The following is a 19680-nucleotide window of genomic DNA, read 5'->3' on the forward strand; positions in this document are numbered from 1 at the left end:
AAAATTGTGGGTTCCAGTGCACGCCTCCCTGATGAGCTCAATGCATTTTACACCCGTTTTGAGCAAGAGGTCAGCAAGAGCATGCCCTCCACCCTGGAAGCCCCAGATCTGGGGTCACCATTGCAGATATCAGAGCAGCCTTCTTGAAGGTCAACCCACGGAAAGCAACTGGAGCGGATGGGGTACCCGGACAAGCGCTCAGATCCTGTACTGATCAGCTGGTGGGAGTATTCACAAACATATTCAACATCTCTTAACAGTAGTTTGAGGTCCCTCTCTGTTTCAAGAAGACCACCAACAATCAGTACCTAAGAAAAATCAAGCAGCTGCCTTAATGACTCGGTCGGTGGCTCTGACATCCATCATTGTGAAGTGCTTTGAAAGGTTAGTCATGACATGAATCAGTTCCAGCCTCCTGGACTGCCTGGATCCACTAGTTTGTCTACAGCCACAACAGGTCCACAGCAGACACCATCTCCTTGGTCTTGCACTCAACCCTGGAACACCTAGATAACAAGGACACCAATGTCAGACTCCTATTTATTGACTATAACTCAGCCTTCAACATTATTATTCCCACGAAACTCACCTCCAAACTCTGTGGCCTGGGTTTCGGCATCTCCCTGTGCGACTGGATCCTGAACGATTCCTCCCCGATCATCCTCAACACTGTGCCCCACGGGGCTGTGTTCTCAGCCCTCCACTATATTCGTTACACATCTATGAAATTCCCCTCCAATTCGATTTTCAAATTTGCTGACGAAGGCAACAATAATCTCTCCCTCAATGTCAACAAAACGAAGGCGATTGTCATCAACTTTAGGAAGTGTAAAGGAGAACATGCTCCTGTCTACATCAATGGGGACAAAGTAGAAAGGGTCAAAAACTTCAAGCTTTTAGGTGTCCAGATCACCAGTAACCTGTCCTGGTCCCTCCATGCTGGCACTATAGTTAAGAAAGCCCACCAACGCCTCTACTTTCTCAGAAGACTAAGGAAGTTTGGCATGTCAGCTACGGCTCTCACCAACCTTTACAAATGCACCATAGAAAGCATTCTTTCTGGTTGTACCACAGCTTGTTTTGTCTCCTGCTCTGCCCAAGACCGCAAGGAACTACAAAACGTCATGAATGTAGCCCAATCCATCACGCAAACCAGTATCTCATCCATTGACTTTGTCTACACATCCCACTGCCTAGGCAAAGCAGCCAGCATAATTAAGGTCCCCATGCACCCTGGACATTCTCTCTTCCGCCTTCTTCCTTTGGGAAAGAGATGCAAAAGTCTGAGGTCATGTACCAACCGACTCAAGAACAGCTTCGTCCTTGCTGCTGTCAGACATTTGAATAGACTTCCCTTGCATGAAGTTAATCTTTCTCTACATCCTAGCTATGACTGTAACACTACATTTTGCACTCTCTCGTTTCCTTCTCTGTGAATGGTATGTTTTGTCTGTACAGCGCACAAGAAACAATACTTTTTACTGTATGTTAATACATGTGACAATAATAAATCAAATCAAATCATAATCTTCAACATGCAAATTCTCTGTGTTATAAGTCACTTCAAAAACCTTGCTGTTTTCCTTGTATGAAGATTTTTTCAGTTACACTTGAAGTATTTGTTAACTGTTCTCCTGGCATTGCTGGGGCTCATGCATCTATGATTGCTATTCCAATGCTGTAGTAGTCAGATCTGCTAAAAATGCCTCCATCCTCGTTCCTGTCACTCTTCTGTTGTACTGGTGCCAGAGTCCTGTATGTAAACAGTCTGTATAATCATTGAATTCTCAATCCTTACTGATACTCTGGAATGTCCTGTTTGCTCCATCAGTGCTACTGGATTTCATTTTCTGAGAACCAAACATTGGATAAGACCAAAAGTCTATCCATTCATGACACTTCAGCACAACCCAGCAAATTAAATACACACACTGAGTAAAAATCTTCCAAATTGAATTTGTACAGTCTTTTATGCTGTCTGTTTTAAAGTCCATGATATATTCCTCTACGGAACAATCATCTCTCTTTTAAGATCTATGCCTTTTAGAGATCTAACATGTGGTCTTGTAATTTTCACCTGTGAAGCTTAATACAAGATCCAAAAAGTCATCCATATCCAACTAATGGGCACTCAGCTCATAAAATGCTTGGTTTCTGATATTTCTTTAAGTAGCCAAGACTATACCTTTTTTCTTTTTAGAAGGGAGATAACCCATGCCCACAGATTCACTTCATTTTTCCACTGGCCATAAGGCTTGGATTTAGGGAACTTCAGTGGGTAATCATACCCTGATAGTTTCAGTCGTTATTCACAAAAATACAATCTTCTACCTAAAAAAAGGTTTTCAAAGTTTCCAATCTCTGTCTTTTAGGCAACCATTCTTTGCTAGAGGATTAATTCATTCTAAAGGCAGTTGGCGAAGTAGGAAACCTGATACCAATCTTTACTTAAGTTGACTGATTTATTTACAAAATGTAACATTATGAATGTCTGCCTCCTTCCTAACCAACACCCAGTTGGTTAGGAAGTCTCTCTTTATATGTGCTCAAGGTACTTAGTGCCCTCCACCTGTATAATCATAACCTTTTAATAATATGATCAACATGCTATTAATATCATTGACTTTGACTCAAAAATTGTCTTGTACTGTTGTACAGTGTGGCATTATCTGATATTGAAGATTACTTTTTTCTTGGATGTAGTGGCATTTAAGGAGAATGATTTTCACTTATACTACTTGATGGATGTCACTCATTGTGGTTGATATGCCTGCTGACATTAGCTGCAGGGTAATGAAATCTACCTTCTCGTAACAGGAGATCCCATTTTAAAGTTTTGATGATTAATGGCAGAGGTTGATTTTTGCATGCTTAATTTTGGCTTACCTTTATTCATTTTAATGAAAGTCTTTGAAAACTCCAGGCACCGAAGAGGATAAAAGTAAAATTAGTGTGTAATCACTGGTTGTCGTCTATTTGTAAACAAGTCAAATGGTTTCAGTGAACTGAAAAGACAGGTCAGAATGCAGCTTAAATCTGAATGTAGCAAATTACAGCATTCTTGACCATGTATGCAATGCTGCACAACAAAAATTATGTTGTGAAAATTTTTAATTTTTGATTTTCATATCATTCGTTCCAAAATATGTTGTTATTTCAACCATGTCCTTCTCCCAAAACCTTCATCACAGCAAAAAAGTGTTTCCCATTCACTTGAGCAAGTATTGTGTGCAGTGTATATACATGCAGTATGCAAGGTAGTATGCCTAGGATTAACAATTACTCACTAGCTATGCTGTCTACAAAGGAAGATCATATAGAGTGATAGAGGTTTACAGCATGGAAACAGACCCTTCAGCCCAACTTGGCCATGCCACCCCTTTTTATTAACCCTGAAGCTAGCCCCAATTGCCCATGTTTGGCCCATATCCCTTTATACCCATCTTATCCACATAACTGTCTAAACACTTTTTAAAAGACAGAATTATACCCACCCCTACTACTACCTTCGGCAACTTTTTCCAGACACTCACCACCCTCTGTGAAACAATTGCCCCACTGGATCCTTTTACATCTCTCCCCTTGTAAAGATCTAACGTGTGGTCTTGTAGTTTTCACGTGTGCGGCTTAAACCTATGCCCTCTAGTTTTAGACTCCCCTGCCCTTGGGAAAAGATATTGACTAGCTGATCTATGTCCCTCATTATTTTATAGACGTCTATAAGATCACCCCTAAGTCTCAAACGCTCCAGAGAAAAAGTCCCAGTCTATCCAGCCTCTCCTTATAACTCAAACCGTCAGGTCTCGGTAGCATCCTAGTAAATCTTTTCTGTACTCTTTTTCTAGTTTAATAATATCCTTTTCTATAATAGGGTGACCAGCACAGTATACAGTATTCCAAATGTGGCCTTACCAATAAGATATCCCAACTCTTGATTTCAGTGTTCTGACCAATGAAACCAAGCATGCTGAATGCCTTCTTCATCACTCTATCCACCTGTGACTCCACTTTCGAGGAGCTATGAACCTGTACCCCTAGATCTCTTTGTTCTATAGCTCTCCCCTATGCCCTACCATTGACTAAATAAGTCCTACCCTGGTTCGCTCAACCAAAATGCATCACCTCGCATTTTTCTAAATTAAACTCCATCTGCCATTCGTCAGCCCACTGGCCCAATTGATGTAGATCCAGTTGCAATCTTAGATAACCTTCTTCACTGTCCATTGTGCCACCAATCTTGATGCTACCTGCAAACTTACGAACCATGCCTACTAAATTCTCATCCAAATCATTAACATAAAGGACAAATAACAGTGGACCTCGCACCGATCCCTGAGGCACACTGCTGGTCACAGGCCTCCAGTTTGAAAAACAACCATCTACTACCACCCTCTGTCTTTTGTCATCAAGCCAATTTTGTATCCATTTAGCTACCTCACCCTGGATCCCATGAGATTTAACCTTATTCGACAACCTACCATGTGATACCTTGTCAAAGGCCTTAGTAAAGTCCATGTAGACATCATAGGATGCCCTTGTATTCCTGTCTCTTTTAGAAGGCAGAAATTAGGAAGCAATTAAGGAAATACAAAACTATCTTTTCAGACCAAATTTTTTAACCAACTGGTAAAATTAGCTACTGAGTACTAAGCACACTATAGTTAAAAGCGTAGAATTAGCCTACAGGAACTTGAAATACTTTAAAAGGAAGTACTTCTATACTGTAATGTGCAATAAGACATTTGGATGAAGTGCACATTGGCTGAACTTCATAATCCAGATTAAATTTCCAATCCATGTGCAGTGAAGATGTATAACTAGAACTAAAATATTAAGTTTGACTTCCTTAATTATTCCTCATGGGTTGTTGTAATAGAGAATTTCTACCTTGTCTCAATCTCTCTCACTTGCTATTACTTGGCAGTATTTAATTACCTTCCAAACACACAACCACCACGATTTAGAGGGACAAGGACAGCAGATACCTGGGAACACTGCCACCAGAGGTTCTCCTCCAAATCACTCACCATCCCAACTTGAAATATATTGCTGTTTCTTCACTATCGCTAGGTCAAAATCCTGGAATTTCCTCAGTGACAGCACTGGGGTGTACCTACACTACGTGGCACATGTACTGTGGCAGTTCAAGAAGGGAGCTCACTATCATCCTCCTGTGGGCAATTAGGGATGGGCAATAAATGCTGGCCTAGCCAGCAACACCCACATCCCGTAAAATGAATTTTTAAAATCTTTGCCTATGAAAATGGTTGGATTCACCAGAGATCAGTGAGAATAAGGTGACTCAGCACATAAGATGATCCCATTTTTCTCAGCCACAAAAATAATATTTTACTTACCAGTACTGTATAACTGGGTGCAAGGGATCAAGCAGGCAATACTGGCTATCTTGTGAAGAGTTTAGGTTGCCCATGCAAAGTTGTCCCCCATGTGATGAATGACAAAAATAACAAACACCCACTCCGGTAGTTCACCTTTATATTCATCATGCAAGACGACCCCTGTTTTTAGAGGGATTTTTTGAGGCTTCAAACGTCAACTGTCACTGTCATCTATGGTAATGTTTTCTCTCTCCTATTAGTCTGTTCACAGTATATCTCAAAAACTAATGGACGTGTTTCAACAAAACTATTTACACAGTAAAGGAACGGCCCAAGAAAGAACAGATTCATGTTTAGCAAAGGTGTGGAATTGGATCGTGGAATTTTTTGAAGGATCTGTTAACATTGGGAGATGGGACTAATTGACCTTTTTTTTTCAGAATACGTCGGATATTGTGGTACAATTTGAAACAGGTTGGCAATACAGCATGGAAACAGGCCCTTCTGCCCAACCAGTCGATGCTGACCATGGTGCCCTCCCACCTAGTCCCAACTGCCCGTGTTTGGCGCATATCCCTCTAATCCTTTCCCGTCCATATATGTACTTATTCAAACGCTTCTGCTCTGAGAGATGGAAGCTCTTAATAAAAAGCTTTTTTGCAGCTTTGTAGTTACAGAGCATCAACCAGTCAAGGTAGAACCTTAAGAAAGAGCTGCATAATTGATAATAATGTTGAGTTAACACAGCGTGGCAGAGGTATGTACTCCATTCAGTGCCCTCTTTGCTTGTTTAATTAGTACCTGCAGTGTATGCAGATTGATTTCCAAAACAAGCTTCCTGATCTAGTTCCTGTGTAATTCTCCTCCATGTTTTTGAACTTAAGGAAAATTATTTTAGAGTTGTGTAAGATAAAATGCAGAAGTTCCCTCATTTCATCACAATTAAGTCAAAGAAATGAAGCTGTTGTATAATTCTTGAGCATGGTTTTGGTTATGCAATCTGGTTTCACTTTCTAAAAGAATGTCATTTTTTTATTCCAAATTTAACTTTTTACAAAAGGCATCCATTCTTAATATTGTTTTTTCATGTCTGTAAGTTCTCTCTGTGCTGGCACAAGAAGTGGCATGTGGCAACATGGTGGCACAATGGTTAGCACTGCTGTCTCAACAGTGCCAGGGATCCGGGTTTGATTCCTGGCTTGGGTCACTGTCTATGTGGAGCTTGCATATTCTTCCCATGTCTGCATGGAGTTCCCCTGGGTACTCCAGTTTCCTCCCAAATCCAAAGATGTGTGGGTTAGGTGGATTGGCCATGATGAATTGCCCCTTTGTGTCAAAGGGACTAGGTAGGGTGACTGCATAGGGTAATGGGAATAGGGCCTGGGTGAGATTGTGGCCGGTGTAGACTTGAAGGGCCGAACGGCCTCCTTCTGCACTGTAGGGATTTTATGAAATTTACTTACTTTGCAACTTTAAAGAGTGGCCAGGAGGTTCATGGTATCAGTCTTGTGAACGGTAATGCTGAATCTGACACAGATAATTGGAAAGTGTGTGGCTATATGTTAACATTTCTGTGAAACACCTTGGGACATTTTATAAATGCAAGCTGTTGTGTTTGTCTAAAGACACTTCAGCTTTCTCTGGCCCGACTTGATTTCTTTGTAGTCAAATAAATTATATTTGCCTCTGTGGTGGAACATTGTATTGGAGCATAGGTACTCATGATATTAGCTGGCCATGTTTGAATGGGGAGATGGATGGAGAGAACATGTTCTGAATCATTTGTGGAATGGGTTATATTATTGAGAGGAAAAACTTTCTAAAGAGAAGTCTGCACCTTGCTCAGGTATTTCCTCTGAACTCTTCTGCCAGATATTCGTGCAGTCTTATCCTTTTGGTGACAGGCTCTTGGCAAGCCTGGTCTCACTTTGGGAAGCTGTGTCAGTGTTCAGACCATCAAGCTCCATGTTGATGACAGCTGTCTATCAGGTTATTGACTAGCTGCAAGGTATTTGTCTATCCCACGCAGGTGGGATGATTCCAACTTGTGGATTGAAGAGTTGACATTTGTTTAATTTGTTTGACTTTTGAGAAGGATTCTGTCCATTTGTTGAGCAGAGACAGTAAACTCCAAACACTAATTGAAATGAGTGGATTGAGGCAGGTCAGCACCTTCCTGGGCAGCAGCTGCCCAACCCGTGGTGGGCGGTGGCTGACCAGTAGACAGGATAGTCACCCCCATAGTCAGAGACAGCATCTCCCTGAAGCATCTGTTTCTTGGGCTGATCAATCAGGACTGCTGTCTCCCCTGTTGTGTTAATGCTCTGCAGTGAAACTCAAATATCCTCTCCATAGAGTTAAGCCTGGGCAAAATTTTGGAGACTCTGGGTTGCCCAAACATCAGGATCCCCCTCCAGCCTCTCTAAGTTGTGTCCAGAGGAATACAAAGCACTATGTTTGACGTTGGTTTGATTGCCGGAGTAGCCAGAAAGATAACATATTTGGACAAGCGCCACTCTTTTGTCATGGTTTTTACCCCTTTAGCCTTTCATCTTCCTCCAGGTGTCCACAAGTCAGTGGAGCTATTCACCTGTATCTGGGAGGTTGGTTCCTGAATGCCAGGGTGTGTCCACATGCTGGTGGGCCTGCACGCCAGCGGGCCAACACTCCTTTGAGTTTCTCTGAAGCTTCAGTTTGAGGCTGTGAGGGGCCCAATTTTTGGAGAGGCTTTCATGTTTGGCTGCTTTTTTTTGCATTGCTGCCAACCAGCAGTGTAGGCTGAAAATGAGAAGCAAATTAGCACGCAAAAGCAAGAAGCATGCTAACTTTCTTCACCCACGCACTCGACACATCACATCGACCTGTTCGATCTGAGTGGCTTAGCTGGTTGTGCTCCTGCCTCTGAGTCAGAAGGCCTTGGGTTCATATCGTACTGCTGGTCTTGTTGAATATGATAGCAGTGTTTGTATAGATAGAATTTAGAGTAAAATAGGTCAGTAAATATATTCGTTCCCAAAATCATACATTTAGATAAGAAATTATATTTCCTGAAATAGTGTAGCAATTCTAAAGCAAAATCAAACAGTAAATGAGAGCAAAACTAATTGCAGTTATGTATGTGACAATATTATCTAGCTGTTGTTACTACACAGCACATATGTTGAATTCAATTAGAAAAAATATTTCCTTAGAATTGTGATATTGAAATTAATCTGCACTGGAGACCTAATTATCAAAGGAAAACAAAAAAGATATACTGTTCTATTATTAACTGTTCAAAATAGCTCCCCACACATTGACGTGCATGTTTAATTTTCATGAGTAGCAGTTACACCTATTGTTGCAGTTTGTAAAGAGAGATTAACAGATAGTATGTATAAACATACTCTTGTAAATGTTAATTACAGAGGTGATAAAAAACTGTAGTCTCTTTAATGTTGTTATAACTAGTAGGATGTCCATACAAATTAACCTTACCAGTTTTGTCAATTGAATGGACATGGTGCCTGTAACAGCTGTGAATAAATGGAGAATGCTGTTTTCTTTGAAATCTCTTGAATTTGGTTTCTATGGTGGTTTAACATCAAAGGTTTTAAGTGCCACAAATTAAACATGATTTGGGAAGCTTGGGAGGAGAAGTTGTCAAGGTGGTGCAAAGCTATGTGCACCTGGAAGATTCCTGCCTACATTGAGGCAGCCTATTCACAAAATTCATAATTGACCTCTCGACAACTGTTGGGGGAGGGGAGAGGGACTGATCAGCCTGATTTTTCACGCCTGATCCCGATTCAGTGTTTACTACCGCAAAGAAATTGGGCTTGAGTGTTTCAGACCTTCTGAATTTGCATAGTGTATTGATTCTCTGTATGTAGATAAAGCCACTTGGCCAAGGTAACCATACCTGAATAACTACATCACCGCGAGATTCAGTGGCTTCAAAAAAGTGCAAACTTGTTCCAGTGGAATAGAAAAATGTGTACACTATTCTCTCACTCTGTTGATAAGGCTCACCCCAATGTTCTCAAATTCCCCCTCCAACTGTTTGTTTCCTTACAACTCAGTGGCCCTTCTGTGTTCTGATGCCGCCCTGACATCCTTTCAAACCATGTATCATTTATGTCTCTGTTCTCTGTAGCCACTGCTCTATCCTTAACCTTACCATTCACAATATCATGGCATGCTTTGCTATTTGCGCAAAGTTGTCCTCTTCCATTACTTTGTCAAGTTCCACTGAATGGACTGAAGATCCTCATTTTTTGCTTTCAAATCCCTCCATCTTGCTCAAAGATCCTCTCCAGCACAGGGGCTTACATGCACCTGTTGCTGATGAGAACCGAGGTTCCTTGTTTTTTTTTAAGCTTCTCCCTCCCTTTCCTTTAACCATCAGTGGCTGTTCTTTCATATCCTCTGGGGTCTAGTCTATAAACCTCTTCTTCTACTCTTCATACTCTCAAAGACTTCTGAAAGGCATTTACTGCAATTGTACCTTTCAACCGTACAAACTAGGAGCAGAACTGGGCCAGTCAGCCCCTCGAGCCTGCTCCACCATTTAATAAAATTATGACCGATCTGTTTGTGTTGAGTTCCACATTCCCCATCTAATCCCGATAACCTTTGACTTCCTTGCCCGATACAAATCCTATCTACCTTAGAAAGAACCAGTGACCCCACTTTCGCCTCTTTATGAGGCAGAGAGCTCCAAACTTGCACGAAGAGTAAAAAGATTATCTTATCTGTCCTAAAAGGGTGATCCCTCATTTTAAAACAGTTCCCCTCGGTTCTGGACTCTCCCACAAGAAGAAACATCCTTAGAATGGTCACCTTGTCATTACCTTTCAGGATCCTATATACTTCAGCCAAGTCATTCCTCACTCTTCTAAACTCCAGAGCCCATCCTTTTCCAATAGTCTTCATATGACAACTTACTTACTCCAGGTATCAGTCTAGTAAAATCTCTGAACTGCCTTCAATACATCAACATCCTTCAATAAGACTAAAACTATGCACATTATTTGAGTCTCAATAATGCCTGTATACCTGAAGCATAGCATCCTTACTTTTGCATTCAGCTCCTTTTATAATAAAGGATAACATTCAGTGAGCTTTCATTATTACATTCTGCATCTGCATACTAGCTTTATAACCCTGACCTCAGCATCTCTCCCATTTTGCTTATGCCTGGTATCCATGGTTCAGCCCTATAAAACATAAACTTCTAGACTTGAATGTCTGGGTAAATATTTAATATCTGTAGCATAATGTGGGAAATGTGAGAATATCCACTTTGGTAGGAAGAATAATAAATCAAAATAACACTTAAATGGAGAGAGACCGCAGAATGCTGCGGGATCTGGATATCCATATATACAAAACCCCAAAAAAATTAGCATGTCATTAGGAAGGCAAATGAACTGTTGGCCTTTATTAAAAAGAGGATGACATATACAAGGAAAGGAGCCTTGCGAGGACTGTAATCATACAGGGATTGGTGGAACCACCCCTAGAGTACTGTATGCAATTTTGGTTACCTTATATTTCTTTATCAATCCATTCATGGGCTATGGACCTTGCTGGCTAGGCCCACATTTATTACCCATTCCTAATTGTCCCTGAGAAGGTGGTGGTGAGTTGCCTTCTTGACCTGCTACAGTCCATGTGGTGTAGGTACACCTATAGTGGTGCTTGGGAGGGTGTTCCAGCTGTAAGGAGAGATATGCTCACATTGGAAGCAGTTCAGTGAAGATTCACTGGGTTTATTCCTGGGATGAAGAAGTTGTCTTATGAGGAAAGGTTAAGCATGTTTGGCTTATTCTCACTGGAACTTAGGATGAAAGGTGATCTTTACTCATACACATCTTGAGGGGGCTTTTCAGGATAGATGCTGAGAGGATATTTTCCTTATAGGAGGATCTAGATCTGGGGGGGCGTAGTTTCAGAATAACAGGTCACCTATTTAAGACTGAGAGTAAGAGGAATGCTTCTCTCCAAATCATTATCTTTAGATAGAATTCTCTATCTCAAAGACCTTTCACAAATTTAGTCATTGAATGTATCCAAGGTTGAGGTGGAAAGATTTTTAATGATAGAGGAGTTGAGGATTACTGGGAATAGGCAGGCAAGTGGGGTTGAGGTCAGCATCAGTTCATCCAGGGTTTCATTTAATGGTGCAGCATGTTCGAGGGGCCAAATGGCCTGCTCCTATTTCTTGTGTTTTTATGTATTTTTTGTATAAGCTTTGTGGAAATGAAAGTTGTCACTGCTTGTGAGGTGCAGTATATTCCCTTTACTCTGGCACCTGAGTAGAGAGAAATGAATAGAAGCTGTCAATATGCTTTATAATAGAATACTGCCAGTCTGTGATAACTGCATTGTTTTCATTCTCCTTTATCACATTTCTGCCCTAAGGTAGTTTCTTTGTGTATCATTTTTCAGCAGTCCCTTTTTGCCAAAATATTAAACGGTAGGTGTTTGAATGCAAATCCAAAGATAATTCATTGCAAACTGGCAAAAGTAACTGCTACCTTCCAATTTCCATAAATAACTGGTCTTTTTAATGTTTCCAGTGCAGAGGAAATTAAATACCCAAGTGAATGCAAAATTATCCTCATTAGTGCCTTTTTTCAATAGCTAGATTAGTACCATTTTTGCTTGTCTTGAAATTCATTCAAAAAAACAATCTAACTGAATGACAGAATAGGCTTGGAGATTGAATGGCCTTTCCCTGTTCTCTCTGGAAATGATTTGATTTGATTTATTGTTGTCACATGTATTAACATACAGTGAAAAGTGTTGTTTCTTGCGCGCTATATGGACAAAGAGTACCGTTCATAGAGAAGGAAACGAGAGAGTGCAGAATGTTGCAGTCATAGCTCGGGTGTAGAGAAAGATCAACTTAATGAAAGATAAGTCCGTTCAAAAGTCTGACAAGCAGCAGGGAAGAAGCTGTTCTTGAGTCGGTTGGTACATGACCTCAGACTTTTGTATCTTTTTCCCACTGGAAGAAGGTGGAAGAGACAATGTCTGTGGTGTGTAATTATGCCGGCTGCTTTGCCGAGGCAGCAGGAAGTGTAGACAGAGTCAGTGGATGAGAGGCTGGTTTGCGTGATAGACTGGGCTACATTCACGACCTTTTGTAGTTCCTTGCAGTTTTGGGTAGAACAGGAGCCATACGAAGATGTGATACAACCAGAAAGAATGCTTTCTATGGTACAATTGTAAAAAATGGTGAGAGTTGCAGCTGACATGCCATATTTCCTTAGTCTTCTGAGAAAGTAGAGTGAAAATGATAGTGAAAGGCCAAGAGAGATCCTGTCAGTGCTACTGTTCCTGCCATGCTCATGTTACCTGTAAAAAGATCTCAAAGCACTGATGGGGGAAACCACATTTTTACTACCCTTCAGGTTGGAACTTCATGTGGTTCAGGAGAAGATGATGGATGGGAAGCGTGCTGTGGGAAGAGGAATGCTCTTTTTCTGACCAGCTACTGCAGCTTATAGTTTTTTTTATTTATTTGTGGGACGTGGGTGTCACTGGCTGGCTAGCACTCAATTGCACATCCCTAGTTGCTCTTGGTTAAGCCATTTCAGAGGATAATTGAGTGTCAGCTACATTGCTGTGGTTCTGGAGTCATGCAGCGTTAGGGTTAGGCCAGACCAGTAAGGACAGCAGATTTCCTTCCCTAAAGGACGTGAGTGAACCAAATGGGTTTTTCCGACAATCAACAATGGTTTCATGGTTGTCAGTAGATTGTTAATTCCGGATATTTTTATTGAATTCAAATTCCCATTGCCATTGCAGGATTTGAACCTTGTTCCCATAATATTAACTGAGTTTCTGGATTAATAGTCTAATGATAATACCACTGGGCCATCGCTTCCGCTGACACTGAGGACCTGATTTTACCGTTTTCATTCTAAGTGCTGAATCTGGGCGCAATTCAGATCCAACTTGGAAATCTGCTTTCAGGTGCCCCCATATGCACTCAGCCTGAAAAAAAAATTGCGGGTCCAAATCATGCTGTGGGTGGGCCTTAGCGCACCCAAAATGAGCAAGCTCTGAACTGCACGTGCGCAGTTAGAAACAAATTTGAAAAAGCGCACCCGTGTCAGATCTGAGTTAGAGAGCTGTTGGAACCTCTGAATTCGCCTGTTCACCAGCTGGAGCGCCCGATTCAGACTTTTATTCAGCATGTCCTTTTCAGTGCAAGTGCATTTAAATCGCCGTTGTGCCCGAATCGGATCGTGGCCATTCCCAGGTCTTGGTAAAGTGGCCATCTGCACGGATGCAGGCGCAGATCGCATTAATGGCCTCACACACGACTTTACCACATTTCCGCACCTGAAAAGTGGCGCGATGCAATGGTAAAATAGGGCCCTGAGTGTCAGTGAATGAGACTTGGGTTCAGAATCAATGGCTGCTGACTTTGTACTAGTCCAACCCCACAAGGCAAACTTACGCTCCTAATTATCAGTAGGCAGGTGTCTCTTTCAGGGTAAAAATTGCATTTTGGGATTGCTTTTCAACACGAAAATTGGTGGTAAAATGGGGAAAACAGTGACTTTGGATCTGTGGGTCCATAGTGGCTTCCTTGTATAACCTCTGGCCTGTTGTTCACAAATTGATGGCGTTTGATTGCTCCAACTAGTCACAATCCTCACCATTGTATTAAACAACCAGCCAAATGGTAGGAGACGAACTTTAGTCTTTTTTTCATCCAGCAATTCCAATGTTCTTAAACCTTGGAAAGGTGGAGTGTTTGTTCAGCAGAAGGAAGGGGAAGTAATGAGGTCAGAATTTCCTTTCTGCATTCTGGCTGTAGGGCAGCGTTGCAGAGATCATGGGCAAGTTAACTGTTGCAATTTCATCTTTTGTGACTAATTCGAAGGAAGAATAATCAGAGGCAATTATTTTAATTTCATGTCAGAGAAAGGGGGGAGAGAAAAGGAATATGCGGCTGTTCAGTTAAAATGTGTAGTTCACTCGTGGCACTTTTATGTTCACTTGAACAATATGGGACACTTGCAGAAAATATAATGTGAACCTTGAGTAATCCATTTATTATAAAATTTGTGTAAATTAGAGTCTCTTTGCTTTTAACAAATTCTGCTGTAAGAGCATGATGTTCTGTGTTATTATCCTTTCAATGTTCTTGTGACAGAGCTTGATGATTACAGAAATGAGCAGATCAATAAGTCAAATGGCCAATTGAGTCTATTTGGAAAATCTGCTGCAAAATCCAGTAAATTGGTTGACATTCATTGTGAAAACCTGTCAAATATAAAGGCTGTTTGTCCCTTAATTTGCTGTCTTCCCCCTTTTTTCTCTTTCTTCCCTCCACCCCCACACTTTCTGGGAGGGGGATGAGAGCTGATGTTTTCTACTGCAATAATGCTTCTATCCCATCGGTTCTGATGTATGTTTTGGAAGTTTTTTTTTGTTTTCTCAATATTTTGCTTTATTCTTCTTTCATTAAAAATCTAAGTTGCCAGTTTCTGTTGTCTGACTATGTAGCCTTTTTTTGTTTTGCTTTTCGTGGCCAGAACCAAACTGGGACGTTGGTTTGGAAACGCAGTATGCTGGGACTGAATTCCTTGATGAACTCCGGGGAATCTCATCAGGAACGTGTGAAATAGTTAAAATATGGAAGTTGCTTTTCTTATCCAATTTCAAAGCCGAAGTGAATTTCCAGGGATCCACCGTAACTTCCGAAAAAGCTGTGTGGAAACATTGCGGTCATTGACCTCATTTCTCAACTGTTTCCACCTGAAATATGCAGAGGTTTGACAGGGGATCAGAAGAAGCTGCACAAACCCCTAGAAAAATTGTATATGGGACTAATGTATTTTTTAATTTAGTCATGGGACATGGGCATCGTTGGTTGGCCAGCATTTATTGCCCATCCCTAGTTGCCCTTGCCACGGTGGTGGTGAGCTGCCTTCTTGAATCACTGCAGTCCATCTGCTGTGGGTTGACCCACAGTGCCGTTAGGGAAGGAATTCCAGGATTTTGACCCAGCGACTGCAAAAGAACAGCGATATATTTTCAAGTCAGGATGGTGAGTGGCTTGAGCAGGAACTTGCAGGTAGTGGTGTTGCCATGTATCTGCTGCCTTTGTTCTTTATAGATGTAAGTGGTTGTGGGGTTTGGAAGGTGCTGTCTAAGAATCTTTTGTGAATTTCTGCGGTGCATCTGAGTGATGGAGAGAATGGATGTTTGTAGATGTGGTGCTGCTTTGTCCTGGATGGTGTCAAGCTTCTTGAGTGTTGTTGGAACTGCACCCATCCAGGCAAGTGGGGAGCATTCCATCACGCTCCTGACTATGTACTGATATACAAGTCAGCTAAGAGTCAGGTAAATGCAGCGTATGTTTTAGGTCTTAACTAAATTGTATGTAACCATGACATTAGAACATGTGAGGGATGTGAATGATATGCAAGTGTCCATATATCAGGGTGATATGCAGTATCCTCTAGTTCAGCATCATTAACAGGAGATAATTAAATATCCAACTGGAGAGTCTTTCTCTGGAGGTCCTGAACTTCTGAGTAGATCAGAAATTCATACCAGTATGTGAAGTCTACAAAACACTGTTTCATCCAAAAATGAATCCTATCAGTTTGTCAAACTACCATAGATAATCCTGAAGTTGAACAGGTTCCATTTTTTTTAAATAGTGCAAATTCAGCATTGTTGTAGAGTCATACATCACAGAAACAGGCCCTTCGGCCCACCATGTCTATGCCAACTATCAAATACCAATCCTCTTTACCAGCACTTGGACCATTGCCTACTACGCCTTGGCCATTTAAATGCTCATCCAGATGTGCCGTAAATGTTGCAAGTATATCACCCCCTACCCCGACAGCACATTCCATATTTCCACCACCTTCTGGGTGAAAATCTTTTTCCTTGGATCATCTCTAAATCATTTACTTCTCACCTGTATTTCTAAGTAAACTTATGCCCTCTGGCCTCAGACATCTCTGACGCTGGCGTTGGACTGGGGTAAGCACAGTAAGAAGTCTCACAACACCAGGTTAAAGTCCAACAGGACATCTCTGTCATGGGGAAAGATTCTTGCAATGTGCCCCATCTATGTGTCTCATAATTTTGTATATCTCTATCCGATCCCCCTTCAGTTTTCTCTGCACCAGGGAAAACAAACCCAGCCTATCCAGTCTCTCCTTATACCTTCTACATTCACATCCAAGTCGTTAATTTGAATAACAAACAGTAAGGGTTCCAGCAGCGATCCCTGTGGTATACTTCTGATCACAGACTTCGAATCACAAAAGCAGCCCTCCACCATCACCTTTTGCCTCCTCTTAACAAGCCAATTTTGAATCCAATTTGCCAGCTGGTTTTGGATCCCACGGGCTCTAATCTTTTGGACTAATTCCATGTGGGACCTTGTCAAAGGCCTTACTGAAGTCCATGTAAACCACATCCACTGTGCTACCCTTATCAATATATTTCGTTGCCTTGTGCAGCATTCTTTTGTGTATTAATTAACCTTTCAGTTTTTTTCGTCTGTACAATTGATCTTCAATTAAAATGAAAGGGCCAAGAGACTCTGGTGACAACCTCCAATACTATACACTGTAAGCTGCGAGTAGGGAATAATTGTTGATCCTGGAAATGCTACTAATACATAATGAATAAGGGGACAGATTTTCAGTCATAGGAGATTTAGTCTTATGAAGACAAAAACATTAAAAGAAAGCCTGAAATTCATCAACTAGAATTTGAATATTATACATTTGAAAAGAACTTGATCTCATTCATGCTTTCCTTCAATTTTCAGGGATGGCTTGTTTGTGAAGAGCAAACTTGCCAGAATCGCATTCGTCACCTCCCGCTGACTTTCACTCGGAGTGGCCCAGTATGCCAGTCTTGTACAAAGGCTACACTTAAGCAAGAGGTAACAACTTTTTTATTGATACTATTGACCTGTTAACTTTTTTCTTGCCAAGACTAATGCCAATGTTTGATCACTATTTCACATTTTAGGAACACCAATGCGGGGTTTAAATGCACTGGCTGGCAATATTAACATCCTGTCTTGGTAAAATGGTTGTATTCAATGATTGGAATGTAGCATTTTACAGAACACATGGAGGAAATTTGTGCAATGTTAGTTAAGCCAACTCTAACTGAGCTATCCATCTGGCCTAATCCCTAACCCTTTCTCTAGAACCCATCTACATCTTTTCAAATGTTTCCCTTTCAGAAACTATTGGTGCTACTACTAGTATCAATATTGGAAAGGTATTCCATGTCTTAAATCTAAGAACAAAGGGGCAGGAGTAAGCCAGTTGGAAAATCGAGCCTGTTCCACTTTCATTTGTGTCATGGCTGGTCATCTACTTCAGTGCCACTTTCCTGCACTATCATATCCCTTGATGTCATTCATATTCAGAAATCCATTGCTTTCTTTCTTGAACATGCAGCGTGATTGAGCTTCCACAGCCCTTCACAACCCTCATTCACCAATAAAGAAATTCCACCTCATCTCCATCTTAAATGGCTTGCCCCTTATTCTGAAATTATGTCCCCTGCTTCCAGACTCACCAGCCAGGGAAAACATCCTATCTACATCCACCTTGTTGTGCCCTGTAAAGATTTTGTAAGTTTCAATGAAATCACCCCTCAATTTTTGAAAGTCTACAGAATACAATCTCAAGACAATTGTGCTATCCCAGGGATGTCTGATGAACCTCTTTTGCCCGCCCTCTGTTAAGTATTTTAATTTTTTAGTTAAGGAAAGAAAACTGCACAAGTGTGGTCTTATCAAAGTTCTATACAGCTGCAATTTTACTTCTGTACTCCAATCCTGTTGTAATAAGGGTCTGCATATCATTTACCTTCCAAATTGCTTGCTACACCTGCACTCTAGCTTTTAAGTGACTCATGGACAAGGGCACCCAGCTCCTGATGGGCATCAACATTTCTTTGAGAAATATTCTGCCTTTGATTTTTTTTTTAATCGAAGTGAGTAGCTTCACAATTATTCATATTATATTCTATCTGCCTAGGTCCCCTTGAAGCCCCCTTGCATTCGCCTCACAATTTACATTCCCACTTAATTTTCTGTTATCATCAAATTTGAAAATATTACATTTGGCCCCACAGATCATTTCCATAAATTGGGAACAGCTGTGCTCCAAGTACTGATCCTTCCGTACCCATGCGGAACAGCCTGCCATCCTGAGAATGATCTTTCTTTCTTCCTATGAAGCAATTCTCAATCTTTATTAGTATATTATCCCCAATCCCATGTGCTCAAATTTTGTTTACTAACCTCTTGTGTGGGACTTTATCAAAAAGCCTTCTGAAAATCCAAACAGACAGCATCCACTGGTTCTCCTTTATCTATGCTGCAGATAATATCCTCAAAAAATTTCCAACAGCCTTATCAAACATCATTTTCCTTTCAACTATCTGTGTTGACTCTGCCTAATCATGTAACTATTTTCCAATGGTGTAGTTATCACATCCTTTATAATTGTTTAGTTTCTCCATCGTTTTGCTTTTCTCTATTTTAAATTGTCTTGTCTCTGCCTGTTGTAGAACCACATTTATCCTTGCTAATCTTCTCCTTTTTACATACCTAAATAAGTTTTTGCAGTATGCTTTTGTTTCTGGCAGTCATATTCTTTTTTGGCTTCACCAGGTTTTTGGCCCTCCTTTGCTGGATTCTAAAATGTTCCCAGTCCTCAGGCTTATGCTTTGTCTGGCAACATGAGCCTCACTCTTTGATCAATAGCAATCTTAAACTTCTTTTGTTAGCCATGGTGACTTCAATTTTCCTGTTTGTCTTAGATGAATGTACATTTGTTGTAGACCGTATAATCTTACTTTAAATCTTGCCATTGCCTGTCTCCTGTCAGTGTTTTAATGTATTTGTAAGTCACTATAGCCAACTTGCCCCTCATACCCTTCTAGTTCCCTTCAGATTTAAGGTTCAGAATGAACTAGACCACTTTTCAAACGTAATGTAAAATTCAATATATTATGGTCACTATTTCTTAGTGGCTCCTTTCCAACAAGATTATTAATTTGCTGTTTCTCATTACAAAATACTACATCTAAAGTAACCCAATCCCTAAACATTCTGCTCCAGAAACCTATCTCGTACATACTCAAGGAATTCATCCTCCATGGCGTTAGCGCTAACTATGCAAATTGAAGTCAAATTGCTGTATTTCTCATGTTATATATGGCTCTAATTTTCTGGATTATATTGTGACCAACATTACCACAACTCTTTGGGGATCCATGAACAATTCACACCAATGTTAGTTGCCCCTTGCTGTTTCTTAGCTCTAGTCAAATTGATTCT

General features: G+C 40.9%; 1 protein-coding gene across 1 annotated transcript in view; it reads left to right on the forward strand.

The window, feature by feature from the left end:
* pola1 (polymerase (DNA directed), alpha 1) overlaps positions 1 to 19680 on the forward strand; it is a 277825-nt gene that overhangs the window by 186394 nt on the left and 71751 nt on the right. The window contains exon 35 of the mRNA XM_080203919.1: positions 17143 to 17259. Coding sequence (XP_080060045.1) covers positions 17143 to 17259 — 117 coding nt within the window. The remainder of the gene's footprint in view (positions 1 to 17142; positions 17260 to 19680) is intronic.

Source organism: Carcharhinus amblyrhynchos, chromosome 15, assembly GCF_965287045.1.
Source record: "Carcharhinus amblyrhynchos chromosome 15, sCarAmb.v2.hapA, whole genome shotgun sequence".
Taxonomy (NCBI): Eukaryota; Metazoa; Chordata; class Chondrichthyes; order Carcharhiniformes; family Carcharhinidae; genus Carcharhinus; species Carcharhinus amblyrhynchos.